At 40.5% G+C, this 15,032-nt stretch overlaps 1 protein-coding gene across 7 annotated transcripts in view; it reads right to left on the bottom strand.

Annotated features, from left to right (window-relative positions):
* Positions 1–10,015: 10,015 nt before the first annotated feature.
* Positions 10,016–15,032, bottom strand: part of add3a (adducin 3 (gamma) a) — a 98,340-nt gene continuing 93,323 nt past the window's right edge. For all 7 annotated transcript variants that reach the window (XM_041035570.1, XM_041035572.1, XM_041035571.1 and 4 more), the window contains one exon: positions 10,016–13,053. In XM_041035570.1, the coding sequence (XP_040891504.1) occupies positions 12,803–13,053 (251 nt within the window). In that variant the 3' untranslated portion in view covers positions 10,016–12,802. The remainder of the gene's footprint in view (positions 13,054–15,032) is intronic.

Genomic DNA, 15,032 nt, shown 5'->3' on the forward strand with positions numbered 1-15,032 from the left:
GGAGGGAGAGAGAGGTTTGGGAGTCTTCGCAACAGGGGGATAGTTCTCAGGACAGCAGGAAATTACCCATGTTGTTTTTCAGTAATCCTTTTTTAATATCAGGTTTTGGGACCATGGGGGTGGGAGAGGATAAGAAGGCAGGAGTGGAAAGAGAGAGAGAGAGAGAGAGAGGGAGAGAGAGAGAGAAGGAGAGAGACAAAAGAGGGATCCGGGCCAGACAAAACGATTGGCGGCTCCCAGGGGGACGATATGGTGTCTTTGTGTACATAACACATATCTCAAGTGCTGGAAATGAATAGCATTATGAGACTCACACAGTATGTCTTTGCTGCTCAGTAATACCACTGTAATGAATAACATGAATAACTTTTTCTCTTTGGAAGGACTTATTTTTTTTTCCTTTTTCACATTTACAAAGCTCCTTTCTTAAGGCTTTGGTTCCAACAAGACAATTAAATAACTGAATGAAGTACAGCCTACTACGCGTCCTTATAATTCAGCGTGAGAATCCACTCAATGGGATGGCTTGAAATTTTAATTATTGTTGGCTTTCTTACTTTTGGCAGTAATATTTGAGACATAAGCTGCATTTCCTGCTATTTCCCAATGCTTTTCTAGCATTGTTAACATTCCACAGTTTAACTAAGGTACAAATGTTTTAAGGCTGCACCAATCAGTGTTTTATATTAACAATCAAATCACTGTGAACAATGTGAAAGCTGTCTGTCATCAAGGGCCAGCCATCCGAGAGCTGGTGAGAGAGGCAGGAGACCTCAGGTGGACAGCCTAGGTGCCAAACCAGGGCGGGACAGGAGACCTCAGGCGGGCTGCCTGGAGGTTGAGCCAGGGCAGATGAGGTGACCTCAGGCGGATGGCCTGGAGGTTGAATCAGGGCAGGACAGGGGACCTCAGGCGGACGGCCTGGAGGTTGGATCAGGGCAGATGAGGTGACCTCAGGCGGACGGCCTGGAGGTTGAATCAGGGCAGGACAGGGGACCTCAGGCGGACAGCCTGGACGTTGGATCAGGGCAGATGAGGTGACCTCAGGCGGATGGCCTGGAGGTTGAATCAGGGCAGGACAGGGGACCTCAGGCGGACAGCCTGGAGGTTGAGCCAGGGCAGAACAGGAGACCTGACCAGTTTGCTTTTAAAACCTTGGGTGTCGACCAGAGCCGGATCAGACAGGGACAGTCCCGACAACATGGCGACCTCTGGAAACACATGCACAATCCATGGTTTTTCCATCACTAGGTCGCGGAGCATTTCCCGACCCCAATTCCACTCCCAGTAGCTTGTTCCGGGCTGCGTAAGCTCAAGCAGCCTGCTAAGACGGAGGGAGGTTTCAGAAAGCTCTTCACTAGCAGCTTTCATTTCCAAATAATCTTAGGAAAGGGACAAAAACTTGAGTTTCAAGTCCGTCTCGGAGATGGGGTCTGCTGGGTCCATTCTGGTCATTTCGTTCTGTCACGACTTTGGGAGGCAAGGACTAGGACCCAAATGCACGACCCCTCAGACGTAGTCAAAAATAATAATTTTAATTCTAACAAAGTGGCAAAACAAGGATCACCCATAAAGGGGAAAAAAAAGGCACAAAAACAGAAAAACAAAATGCAAACGCAAAATCACTCTTAGCGAGGAGAAACACGGATCAAGGAGCTAAAACCAAACAAGAAACAAAGTAACAAATAAATACACAACCTGACTGGGGATATGATGACGAGAGGCAAGACGAGAAACAAAAGCGAAAGACATGAGCCAAGGGCAAGAGACAAAATGAGTGACAACTGCATGAGACAAAAGCATGGGACACGGCATGAAACATGGCTTGAAACATGGCAGGAGACAAAAACGAACTGACACTGGACAAGGGGAAACGCAGACTAAATATACACAACAGGTAAGGGGAAACAGGTGGAAACAATTAGGGCGGGGAAAGCAATTACAAAAGCGGGAAACAAGACAAAGACAGAAAGTAAAACAAGACAAGATACTCAAGGGCAATCATTTCAAAATAAAACCGGAACCCACAAGACAATATAGACACCAGACAAAAACATAACTTAACATAATTTACAGACTATGACAGTAAGTAAAACGAGACATGATACACAAGAAATATACTTTCCAAAATAAAACTAAACTGAAACTGAAAATGTCCAAAAGTCCACCAAAGAGTTCCAAAAACAGCCTCCTTAGGGGCTGTTTTTGACAATGCCTCTCTTAAAAAAGAAATCTCTAGATCAACTACATGATCAAATAAAGGTTCAAATTTATTGAAAAAAAATTGAATAAATTTGAATAAATTGAATAAATACTTACAATTAAAAATGCTGTGTTTACAGTTGTTGTGCTTCCACAAAATGCCACATAAAAAGAAAAACAATTGAAGCTGCTTGAAACTGTAAAGACATTTATAAATTAATACATATAAAATTATTTATCTAAATTAAATTTAATTTGGCTTCTAAAAACTCATAACATTCCTTCAAAGCCACACTTCTCTTCATACTTCAAGGCTAGATAAGTATGGGCTTGTACTGATAAGGCGGAGAAGGATCTGCCTTCATTCTCAGCCATTAATCAGTGTCACTTAGGGAAATCTAAGCCTCCCATTAGCGTTCCATTGTAGAGATAGTGGCTGACACAAAAGAGGACGATCATCCCACAAGACACAACTCACAGTAGCCTGGTTGTACCTTATTGACCCCCTTTATGGCAGATGCACCCCTTTCGTAAGGGAGTTAGGCATCTGTCTTAGCTGTCTTCCTCTTCTTACCCACCCCCCTTTCTTTAATGGGGTGTGGCAGATAGAGAAAAGGAGGAAAAAAGGAAGGACAGAAAAAAGAAAATGATACAGTTTCTCTATTAAGTCATTGTCAGTAAACATGTACATCACCCTCTTTTCAGGTTGCCTCGTGACCCAAGTATTTAGCACAGTGGTGATATATACCCCATGCAACATGCACACCACACACGTGTGGAGTATTTGTCCAGCAGGAGACAGACAACTGCTGAAATTCTTGGTGATCAGGGCAAAGGGGTGTTTCACTCAACCCAGAGAAGCATGCATCAGGAACAGAAGACAAAATCCATTTAATCTTAGTAAACACTGTGGGACTAGATAGTTTGCAAATTGGCCATGTAATAACAAAAATGCAGTGCCTCTTACCAACTCTGATATGTCTACATGAAAACTTTCAGCTTTCCTTAAGACTTTAAGTATTCTACCTAAGTTCAAAAATGTAAGAATTCCCTGCATTAAGAAGTAATATTAAAGGCATTAAGCATAAGTGTCTGGTATAGTATATCCATATTCATCCGGATGTGTCTAGATCTAGTCTAAATGGCTTATTGTTACTCCAGGCATCACACTGTACTAAACAATAAATACCTCTAAAGTAACTCTTGTAAATGCCCCAAGATTTTAAAAAGTAGAATGTTCAAGTAAAAAAAAAAAAACAGAATTCAGTGGACATACTTTACTTTAACATACTGATATCTAACCGTGTTTGTAGATGGGCATTCCCTTTAAATCCAGCTAAATCTTAAATGAATAAAGTGGCATTATTTATGTTTATTCAATCTGAGTAAAGTACATTTCAGGATAATCACACTCATTTTAGACCAGCTTTGTCCAGAAAATTCAGTCTAGTAGTCCAATCCAGTCCTCCTCAGTTCAGTTTCACTGAGTGGAGTCATCCCGAGGGCAATGAAATCCTGCACAATTTAGCCTACTTTATCCCACTTCAGTCCAACCCCGTGGTCTGGCCCAGTTTAGCCTGTAATGTGGAATATTCTTGCCAGTTCATCCTGTCATCTTAACCTTCTTGACAAAACTGTGTTACGCTGTGCCAAACCCAGCTTAGATCAGCATACTTCAGGCCCTTCTCTGTCTCTTCCTTCCTTGATCCCTGGTTTCTGGTGATAAGGAGGTTAAAGGGCAGTGTGAGACTGTGGTTGGCAAGAGACTATAGATCACAGTGAGTAATCACAGTTCTTCCTTTTTCTGCTGAGGATGCACAAACACGCCCTTCCATCACCCCCTTTGTGAAATAACATTGATCCCTAAAACAGTTTATGGCAATATTAACAGATGATCAGGTCAAGCTCATTTGGGTGACATGGTGAGGTGTACTTCATGTACTTCAGAGGATATGGCACTTAGACTCAAATGCTATACTTAGAAGTTAACACATCTACCAAATGGCATCTAGTAAGAATGCTTTTAACCAATAGTAAATTGTCATATATGGTCTGGCGGCAAATAAGTCCTACATTTTTAAAGTATTGAGCATTAGTCCAGTCCACTCTGGTACTATGTTGAATCCTTGACAAGTAAAGAGGAAATAGGATGCTATTGATCTCCAATTGAGGATTAGATTTCCAATAGCAAAAGGTCTCATTGTACAATGGGAGGAGCATATGACAGAGTGGCCTATATATAACCTATTGCAGGAGTCAATAGCTGGGAGAACAAATAATACTGTGGCCAAAGGGAATCTATGCTACTACCTCCTCTCAGCAGTTGCTGCATTTGTCACATGGATCTCTTAATTTGAAAAATAGTATAAAGCAGGTTTGCATCTGTTTCCAAAACTGAAATCGGTTCCTGCATGGTTTTTGTTTGAGGGTAGTTTATGTCCATCGCTGATGGTTATCTATGGTTCCTTTATGTAGGTTAACTGGATAACATAATTAAGTTATTTTGTATTCCTAATGTAGCTCTTGTTTGTATACTGTATTTCTGTTTTTCTACATTGTAAATCTAACTGCTCTGTACAAGAAGTACATTTTCCACGTCTATCTTTCCTGTTGTTCTTTCCCATTTTCTCACGTTCTTTTTCCCTTATATGTCCTTATCCAAATCAAGACAAGATATTGCAAAGACTGTACCAGGTTCTAACTACTTTTCAAATCTGTGCTATATAGAAAATGTAAACCTATATGCATTCTATACATTCATTGTTGAGGGAAGTGTCTTTTTTTCACTAATTTTACATACATACTGCATCAGCTTGAGTGACTGGTCTTTATTCAGAGAAAATGTAGGCAATGCATTCTGTAGTTTCTAAGCCTTCTTCACTAGTTCATAACAATACATTGTTTGAAGGATTTAACACAGCTTTCTGGAAAGTACTATTCAATACTGAAGCTAAATTACTTTGCATACTGAAGAACTGTAAATGCTGAACCACAACTACACAACCACAACACCAATGCAAAATCATTGGAAACTAAACACATTAAAAAATGGCTTCACTTTGCATTTTACCAGGCAAAAATATTATTTATGAAACTCAATTGCATCAGTGAGAAATCAGACATTTACTGTGTGTGAGAAGGTCAGCTGTAGTCAACTTGTTGACAGTGACAAACAAGTTAGTTCTACACAAAATGAATAGAGTTCTATTTTCTCCATCATGTTGCTCAGTCTGAATGCAGAGTCTGCCTTTCCCAGCCAAGTTAAGCATTCAGACCACTGACATATCAGTCACAGACTTGCTTCTCTAACCATCAGGTTGTTGTTGAGGGCTCCATTGTGTCCCCTGCCCTTGAATGTCGATGCTAAAAAATGGCACTGGGTTACCTATTGGGAGAGGAATGATAAAACACAGAGATAATGCTGTTCAGCAGATTTCCTTGTCTTGGTTTCCCAAACAACATTTACAATCTCTGTCTGTCTTCAATGAATTAAAGATTAAGGGGCAATAAGTGGGGCCCTTACTGCCCCGTTGCACAAAATGAACATAATACATCTTCAAGGATGTGACAGAGCAGTTGATCAATATAACCATGACTCCACAAAATAATTGACCCCATTACACACACACACACACACACACACACACATACTTGTACATATATCTGTGTGAGGACACCTATTGACATAATGCATTCCCTAGCCCCCAACCCTAACCTTAACCATCCAAATTAAATGCCTAACCCCAAACCTTAACCTAGCCCTAACAAAAAACTAATTCTAACCTTTACCCTAAAACCAAGTCTAAAATGTCCTCACTCTGTAAGCTCCATGCTCTAAGCCAGGGGTGGGCAAACTGTTCCACAAAGGGCCGGTGTGGCTGCAGGTTTTTGTTCCAACCAAGCAGCAGCACACCAGACTTGACTCATTTAATCAACTGATCTCAGTCTTCAGACAGTTGATTGGTCAAACTGTGTGCTCTTCATTGGTTGGAACAAAAACCTGCAGCCACACCGGCCCTTTGTGGAACAGTTTGCCCATCCCTGCTCTAAGCGGTCCACACAAAGATAGATCTACAAGTACACACACACTCATACTGACTTGTACTTTTCACCTCCTCAGTGATGCAGGACAGTGTTATGAGGGGACCGTTATGTGCCCTAACCAACGACGCTAGTAACAGCAGCATTATAATCACAGTGTAATGTATTCTAGTATCTATTGCCTCATCACAAGATGGTTTTGCTGGAGCTTTAATTAGCTAGCTCACCCATCTGTGGTGTGAATATTTGATATTGTAGTGAGCCTGTGCTTGCAGAAAGAGGTCATTTAAGGTGACAGATTACTTAATAATTTGTTAAGCAAAGTGACAGGCCTTTGCGACTAAATGGTAACAGTAGGGTTGTCGTAATGTGGATCAAGCCTTTAAAGGAACATTTTTGGAAATGTGCTTATTTGCTTTCTTGTGCGGAACTAGATGAAATGATCGATGCCACTCTCTTATCTATGCAGTGAATGTGAAGCTAGCAGCCTGCAGTTGGTTAGCTTAGCTCAGCATAATGACTGTTTAGAATGTGTTTAGAATTTATCCCAAAATGTCAATCCACCCTGCTAAAGACCTGAATTCATTGTGCTGCATGTTGGATAAGAGCGTCACAATAGCCAGCTCATATCAGGATAAACACGCCTGGTAGAGCTTCACAGAACAATCTTCTCGGTGATGACAAACCGAGGACATTTAATTCATGGCCTGTGAGCATTTTGAGGTCCAGCCTTTGTTCCTCTCTTCACTCATCATGTTCTATAATACACAGGAGGCATTTTGGATGAAAATGTACCACCAGCTTGTTGTATGACTGTGTGTGGGTGGTCTCATGGGGTGTGCATTTGGTCTCAGACCTAACTGACCCCTTGTGTTGTTTATCAGTGCCTAATTCATCCCAGTGGCATCTGGGTGTCACTGCAGTCTCTTGTGGCTGTGAAGCACAGAGTAGTGGGGTGTCTAGCCCGTTGTGTTGGGGTAGGGTAGGGATGCTTCTGTATGTCTGTGTGTGTGTGTGTGTGTGTGTGTGTGTGTGTGTGTGTGTGTGTGTGTGGGTTACCCTGAAAAAAAGACCTATCATGGTTTCCACACTCCCTGGGCAGAGCATCCATCTGGATGCAAGTAGGCTCATTGTTTTGACACTCACAGCGTGGTGCTGTCTGGAGAGGAGAGGAGAGGAGAGGAGTGGGAAGGAGAGGAGAGGAGTGGGGAGGAGAGGAGGAGTAAGTGAATGAGTCTGCATTGGTTTGTGGTCAGTTTGAAGAGCTTCAATCGATCAGCTGTAATAAATACTCAGTTTCTGATCAAAGACTGGATGATTGACTCCATTTGTTTTGTTGAACTCACAGAACTGATAGGGCAACTCTTCAACATAGTACTAATGAATATACATTTTCCACTTATATTGGAAAATGTATTATTCTTACCCTACAGCTCTTCAGCTGTAGGGTAAGAATAATACATGATGAAAGATGAAGCTTTATTGATCCCCAACCTAATTTCCCCAAGGGGAGCTTAATGTATTATTTGTCTCTCCACATACCAGAGTTAAAGAATGAACAATAAACAAATAAAATATCAGAACTTCCCCTCATGTTTAAGACAATTTTTTTTCTGGAGCCTTCATGTCTCCACCATCATGACAAACACAAAATGCACTGAGTCACATGACTGCTCATAGGCTTTTATTGTTATCAGGAACGTTGCCAAATAAAGTGCTGTATATTGATATTACATTCACTGACGCCAGGACAGGATTACACTGTTGCAAATGCTATATATGGAAGCTACACCCAGCAATGTGTAAAACTTAAATGATTGTGGATAAAGACAGGGGAAATGAGGAGAAAAAATGGGTCCAGTCCAGTTTCTCTCATTTCATTTTCTCCACTCACCAACAAAACCCTTGATGTGACTCTTATCGGGCCTCAGTGAGGATGAAGAACCAGTCGAATAGAATTTGATGATTGTTTTTGAGTTAGCCTGCTTAGAATAACACGTGTCTGTCAGAAGTTTCCTTTTACTAAAATGACATTAAGATAATTTTCTCTACATCTCTACAGGCACTCATTAAATGTTAAACTCAATTATCTGGTGTGTAACCATCCTAAATAAATTTGAAAGTAGCTGAGTTGTATTGTTTTCCCCAGAGGAGCACATGTTGCTGATAGTAACTTAGCAATTAGGCCAAGGTGAGAAAAGGCATCATCCCTTTTTTTTCTAATCTTATCTAAAAAGAGACATCATAAGAAGTGATGGACAGTGGATGTCTTTCCGAATAATATCTGCAGCAGATTTGCATCATAAAAATGAAAAATTGAATTCTTAGAAGAAAAGGGGCAAATAAGAATAAAAACTCTGCTGGTTCTATGTCAAAATGTAAATATTCAGTCAACTGGCAGATACTGAAAGACCAGAGAGAGAGAGACATCTCACAGGAAAGTTAGCACACACTGTCATGATGTAGGTTTTGCATATTCTGTTTTGCATCTGAGGATATAAATGCAGTCAAGGCACATTGGCTGCTCTTATGTACATAAAGTCCCCCAGTTGCCTGGATACTCCATTGGACAGTCCACGCTCACTGTGCAACACAGACGCCATGTTTGGGTCAAAGTGTGTCTAAGTTTGTGCCAACACGAGACACGTTATTAAGACTCTTTGGCGGTGAAGTGAGCAGCTATAGACACAACAAAGCAACGTAAAAACAACTAAAGTAAACAAAAAAGTAAAAACTACAACACCTGACTGCTATTTAAAGCAGTGGTTCCCAACCTTTTTTAGTCCTGACACTAACACTAAACTGCTGGAGTACTCTTTTAAGATAAAGTAGTAAATCTATGCAACCTCTGCAGGGCAAGCAGACTAAGTTCCCCTTGTCTCTGACAAGTTTTGATTTGTTTGATTTGAAAATTTTTTAGAGGTAAAACCTAGACAGTATTTAACAAGAAAGAACCAACAGCTGTTATTTCGTTATGTTATTTCCTACATGAGTTAACATCTCACAGCCCCTTGCAGAGATGTTACAAGCCCAAGTTTGGAAACCACTGATTTAACCATAAATTCACATTTAAACAAAATGACATATGGTATTTATAGTATGTCAATAAGAAAATACATCTTATATTATTGAAGGGTAAATTTATGGTAATGTTTAGTGAATCTTCTGGATGGATATGCAGTGTTTTGGACAAAGATCTTCTCATATGTTTCTCTACATATTCCAGGGACCAAATCCCTCATTATTAGGGCCATAGGTATAATTTGCTCGAATAAATCAAAGCACAACTTGTGTATCAGTGTGCTCACACGCCACTTAACACCATTTCTGTCAAGTGCTTTCACATTTCCTGTGCCTGTTACGATCATTGTCACATTCTCATTTGCATTCCTGCCATCACCACCTTAAATGCGCCATAGCTTCCTGATTGAACTATTCACACGTACAGTATATTCATTCTCATCTTTTAACATCATGAATAAAGACAAAAAAGGCACCAGAGTTTCTTCCTGCTCATCAGCACCCAAGGACTGTATTTCAGCATAGGTCCTTCTATATGAAGCTGTTCTACAATACTGTGAAATTATCATGAAAAATGCAGCATTAAGTTTGTCGTCCTCTGAATATGTACAGTTTAAATGTTTGTAAATGTTAATTTAAATGCTCACGTCATGATAATGGTATAAAGCAAAATGACTGCGTATGGATTATGTTTAACTTAAAAACAACTTGAAGAATGACGTGGATTGTGTTGCACACATGAAAAATGAGCTTCCGTTTCTTAAAATACAGTTTTATTTGTGAATTTACACTGATTAGCAATACATCTAAAAGCAACTCCATTAGATAACCATTTATATAGGATTTTCACAGGTCACAAAGTAGCTTGGCTCATTCTGGCATGCCAAAGCGAAACTCGTTCTTTTTTTAAAAACAGAAAAATAAAATGTGGATAGAGAGGCATTAGTAAAGCAAGGTGCAAACAGTCGGAAACAGAAAAGGAGAATAATAAAAAGGATGCAATGCACATTCAGTTCATCTGGGAGCAACATATGCTCATAAAATGGTTAATAAAAAAAGCCTAGTGCTCTCTGCAAACTAAAAGAAAAAAGAGTACTGCGATACAAATGGAGGATGAAAAAAAAAAACTTTCCAGGAGGAGAGATGTATGAAAGAAAAAAAAAGACAGAGTGATAAAAACATGGTGCGTTAGTGTCAGGTTGTCCTTACCCCCTGCCCCATCTCGACTACACACACACATATGCACTTCCATTTCCAAACTCACACCTCCCTTTCTCCATCTCTCAGTTGTGTGACCTCAGCTCTTCGCCCAGAGCCAAAAGCTATCGTTTAACACAGCTAAAGATGTGCCCCTAAACCCTCCCTCCCTCCCTCCCTCCAAATCCAATACTTCACATTGCTAGCTGGGATATTGGTACATCTGGTTAAACTGCGGGGGGAGGATATGTGGCAACCCATCACACTTTGGCTTTGCAGAGTTCAACTGTGGGTCATCTGACAGTTACAGCACGATCATGTTTACTAGAGAAATTACATGAGGGGAGGCTCTAGAAACTGAAATGACGACTGGGCTCGCAGAGGGATCAAATAAAAATATAATGTCCGTATGACCTCCTTATTATGTTCCAGTTCCAGGAGGAAGTAAATGGCAAATTAAGCAAGGAAGCGTAGCTGCTGTTAATGTAGCTACTTCAAATAAAAGTTTTTTGGAAGCCTGAGGGGTCTCGATGCAGTCACTGGGGTGATTTAACAGAAGACTTGTTAGGGTCCTTGATGCCCAAGCAGGCAGACGAGAATCGCAACCCTTGTCTCATCATTTGAAAAAAAAAATGGAGGAAAAAAATTACAATATGGCTTTAAAAACACACACACAAGCACACCAAACAAAGACACCATTGCTCCACACTCCACGACCCATGATTTTCATTTCAGGTGGCAACTGCAGATAGTTTGACGCAGTATTTCAGCACTACTCTTCCTGTTCTTGTTTTTTTGTTTTTTGTGTTTCCTTGAGTTGAGAAGTAGAGATCATTTCTCATGTGTGACACCATTGAAAGACTTTTCTTTCTGTCTTCATACGACTTCACTTTCTGGGTCCTGACCTTTCTCCAATCCCATTCCTTGCTTGCCACTTGCACAACTTTTACCAAATACTTCACAATCTCCTTCACTGGTGAAACCACCTGCAGCTAAAATGAGTTATATACCACAAGAAAAGTGCAGCACAATAAAATAAAAAATATATAGTTAAAAATCTATAGCCAACATATCCAGTTTTCATACGATATATGGTAAATTTGAGTACTCTGGAGATTAGAATATAATTTGAGCAATCAGGCATCACTACAGAACATAGTCAGCCATATAAATTCAGCTCTTGAAAAAAGAGAAAACATGCGTAACTTCTGTATTCTCTGTAAAAGCTTAGAAATGAGTACAAAACAGAGCTGACTAATACCAAATTTGTGTTCAATAAAAAAAAGATCAAATTTCATGAGATGACAAACTAGACACACACAGTGACGCTTTACTAAAATGAGATTGTTTTTTCCATTCTTCCATTTAGTTTGGCAAAAACACTGAGATGAAGAGAAGATATGAAAATGCTACATAAATATTTTCGAATGGGTCGGCAGCTCCTTGAGATAATGTCAACTAAGTTGTGATAGGCCGCCAGCCTTCGTCCTCACTATCCAGTCCAGTCTGGTCTGGTAACGCTTTAACTCATCTGCAGCTCAACCACAATCAGCTGAAGAGAAGGTTTGTATCAGAAGCCTGCGCATAAAGAAGCTTGAAGAGCGTGAGAGAGCGAGGCGGAGAGAAAACTTCTCTCACAGTAAATAAATCAACACAAACCCTTTCCAGTGTGACTTCAAATTTCATGTGGCCTCTCAGTCCCCGATGCAGAGTCAGGTGACCAGAAATGTAAAAACAAAACCTTAAAAGACTGGGAAGTCTTGACAGACAAAAAACCCCCAATGAGGTTTAGTTTCAACTTGTGCAGTTTTACAACACTCAGGTTGCCATCCAAACATCCAATATTTCATAAAATTGGATTTTTGAAGCAAGCAATACGTTATGTAGTTTCAAGTTCTGTTTTCAACCTGGGAAATAACACAGGAGGAGCCAGTTATTCAGGATCTAAATGGCCTCAAATGACACTCAACGGCTTCCAAGGAGCCCTGTTAGAGTACTGCATAGGTGATCAGGTGTATAGACACCCAACACTTGCCTTAGTCACCCCACATCTGCTGCAGTTTTAATTTGTGGACCCACATACCCACCCCAAATTTCCCAAACATTCTTTCCTTTTTTTGTTATAAACCAATTCATTTTTTTCTGTTATCCTTTCATATGCCTTTTGCACATTAAACCTTTTGTTAAAAAAATTCAAATAAAATTAAAAACATAAAAGCACGTTGAAAACGGAGACAAAATAAAAACACATACATTAAACAGAAAAGGTGGCTGCCACCACTCTTTCTTCTTCTGCGCAGACGGTCTTCCAGCCTGCCCCGGCCCTGCTGCTCGTTTAACCTCAGGCCTCCGTCTTCTCTTTCTTTTTGTTCTTCTTCAGGAAGGACGGGGTGCGGAACTTCTTCTTCTTCTTGGTGTTGGGGGACTTGGAGGGAGAGCTCTCGGGGGACAGGGCCTCCTCTATCTTTTCGCCGGAACGCACCGTAATCTCCACACTCTCCACGCTGGTGGTCAGCTGACTGACGCGCTTGGACAGCTCCTCGTCCACCTCGGCGTGGTCGTCTTTGCCGTTCATCAGGCCTGTGTGATTCTCTGACCGAGGAAGGGAGGAGTCAGAGGCAGGTTAGGTGAGAAAGAAACACAGGAGGGACACATCACTTCATTCTGCAAGACACACACTATTAACAGAGCAACAACATCCACAATTAAAAAAACATCATATGGTTTATGCTTTATATTGATTAACACTAGAACACAGTAAAAAGAGTACTCAATAATAATGTGGCACACTATCGCCTACAGCCTTCAGCTTAACAAACAAATCAATAGCACATTCTAATAAGATGTTTGTTTGAAAGAGTGACACTGTGGAAACCAAGAATTTAACAGTTTCCATTTGTTTTCATATTTATTATTTCATATTTATTTAATCAATAGCTGAAATCAGAATAAAGCAATGTTTAAAAAAATAGACAAATTCAAATGTCAATTTACACTTATACAGTAAATCCATAGCACATATTAGATTTATGTAATGTCAAACATTACATAAATCTAATATATGCTATAAAGGTGTTTTAACACCTGTGAGACATAATCTCAACAAAAACAGAGCAGTCGTATTTCCTGCGCTAACACTACACTGGGCTGTATACAAGTCTACAAGTGTCATTGCTGAATGTCTCACTCTGCTGATATCAGGCTCTGCTGTTCCTGACACACTAATTCCATTTCAGCGGCGTGTTGAACTTGTGCTCACACAGAGACACGTTGTCCCCGTGCTCTACATGTTTCGTAACATCCGCATGTAAAACCCTAGTGACCTGATAGCCCAGAGAGTCTGTCCTCCTTTCACCTTAAAAAAAAAGGGGCTTTGACTACACCCGCTCCCTTAATGACTGTTCATGAAACAGGCCTACTAGTGTCACGTCCCCTTCCCTCTGGGTTACAAATGGAGGTTGCAAAGGGAATGCAGGGCAGCGGCATCATGTTACTACACTGAAACACAAAAACACTGACGACCTCACAGGTTATTTTCATCTTAGCACCAGAACAAAAAAAAAAGAAATCCACACAGGGTGACATTAAGGAGCCTGTACAACAATTGACCAGATTTTAACACAGCGACTGACTAGCCTCATAACGGTTGCATCAGAAGATATGGGTCCCCTGAGACAGTGTGCTGTTGTGGGTTAATTGTTACTCATTGTGTGGTTTTGCGTGTTTGTGCTGGAAGGAAGCTAACAGGAAGTCAGTCCCATAGTGTCTTTATTTACAACTTGTAAAGAGGGCCGGTATGATCTTTGTCTTTCTTGGAGGTACACCAACTGGCTTCAAATGTCAGACACAAGGTTTTCTATGTTAATAGATCCCAGACGTTGATACTTTAATACCAAGAAATCATCAGGTGACATTTTAGCTCGCTCATGCTACCAACCTGGAAGGTTGCTGTAGTGAGCTACTGAATGGACTGTGTAAGGATGCTCCAAAATTTAAGACTGAGAATTATTTAGAAAAAACACTTGTAAATCACTTGTAACTGGTGTTATTTTAAAGTCATAGTTTGGCGTTCTGGGAAAAAGGTCAAATTTTCTTGCCGATAGCTGGACGAGAAGATTGATACCATTCTCACGTTTGAGCATTAAGTGTGGAACTATACCAAGGAGGGTAGCTTAGCTTGTTTATACTAAATCTACGCTGACCACCTCCTGGCTCTAAGTCCATAGTAAACTCACAAACATGAGAATGGTAAAGATTTTCTTGTTTAACCCTCAGCAAGAAAGTGAAATAAGTTCTCTGGAAGGTAAGATAAGGTAAGGTATGTATTCTTAAGCCTCAATCATACTCCCTTGCATTCGGACCATGTGCAGTCAGATTTAAACAGAGAGATTTTACATGAACAATCATTAGTTCGGTACAGACTTTTAGCACAGATCAGCAGTTTAGGCGGTACTTACCGGGCTCTCAGTTCATTTCATTTCATTCGGTTAAACTAACACTCGCATGCACACACATCAGATCTTAAAAACACACACAGCATGGCAGTGAGAAGTCTCTCTCTCTCCCTGTGA

The sequence above is a fragment of the Toxotes jaculatrix genome, chromosome 4 (genome assembly GCF_017976425.1).
Source record: "Toxotes jaculatrix isolate fToxJac2 chromosome 4, fToxJac2.pri, whole genome shotgun sequence".
In the NCBI taxonomy this organism is placed as follows: domain Eukaryota; kingdom Metazoa; phylum Chordata; class Actinopteri; family Toxotidae; genus Toxotes; species Toxotes jaculatrix.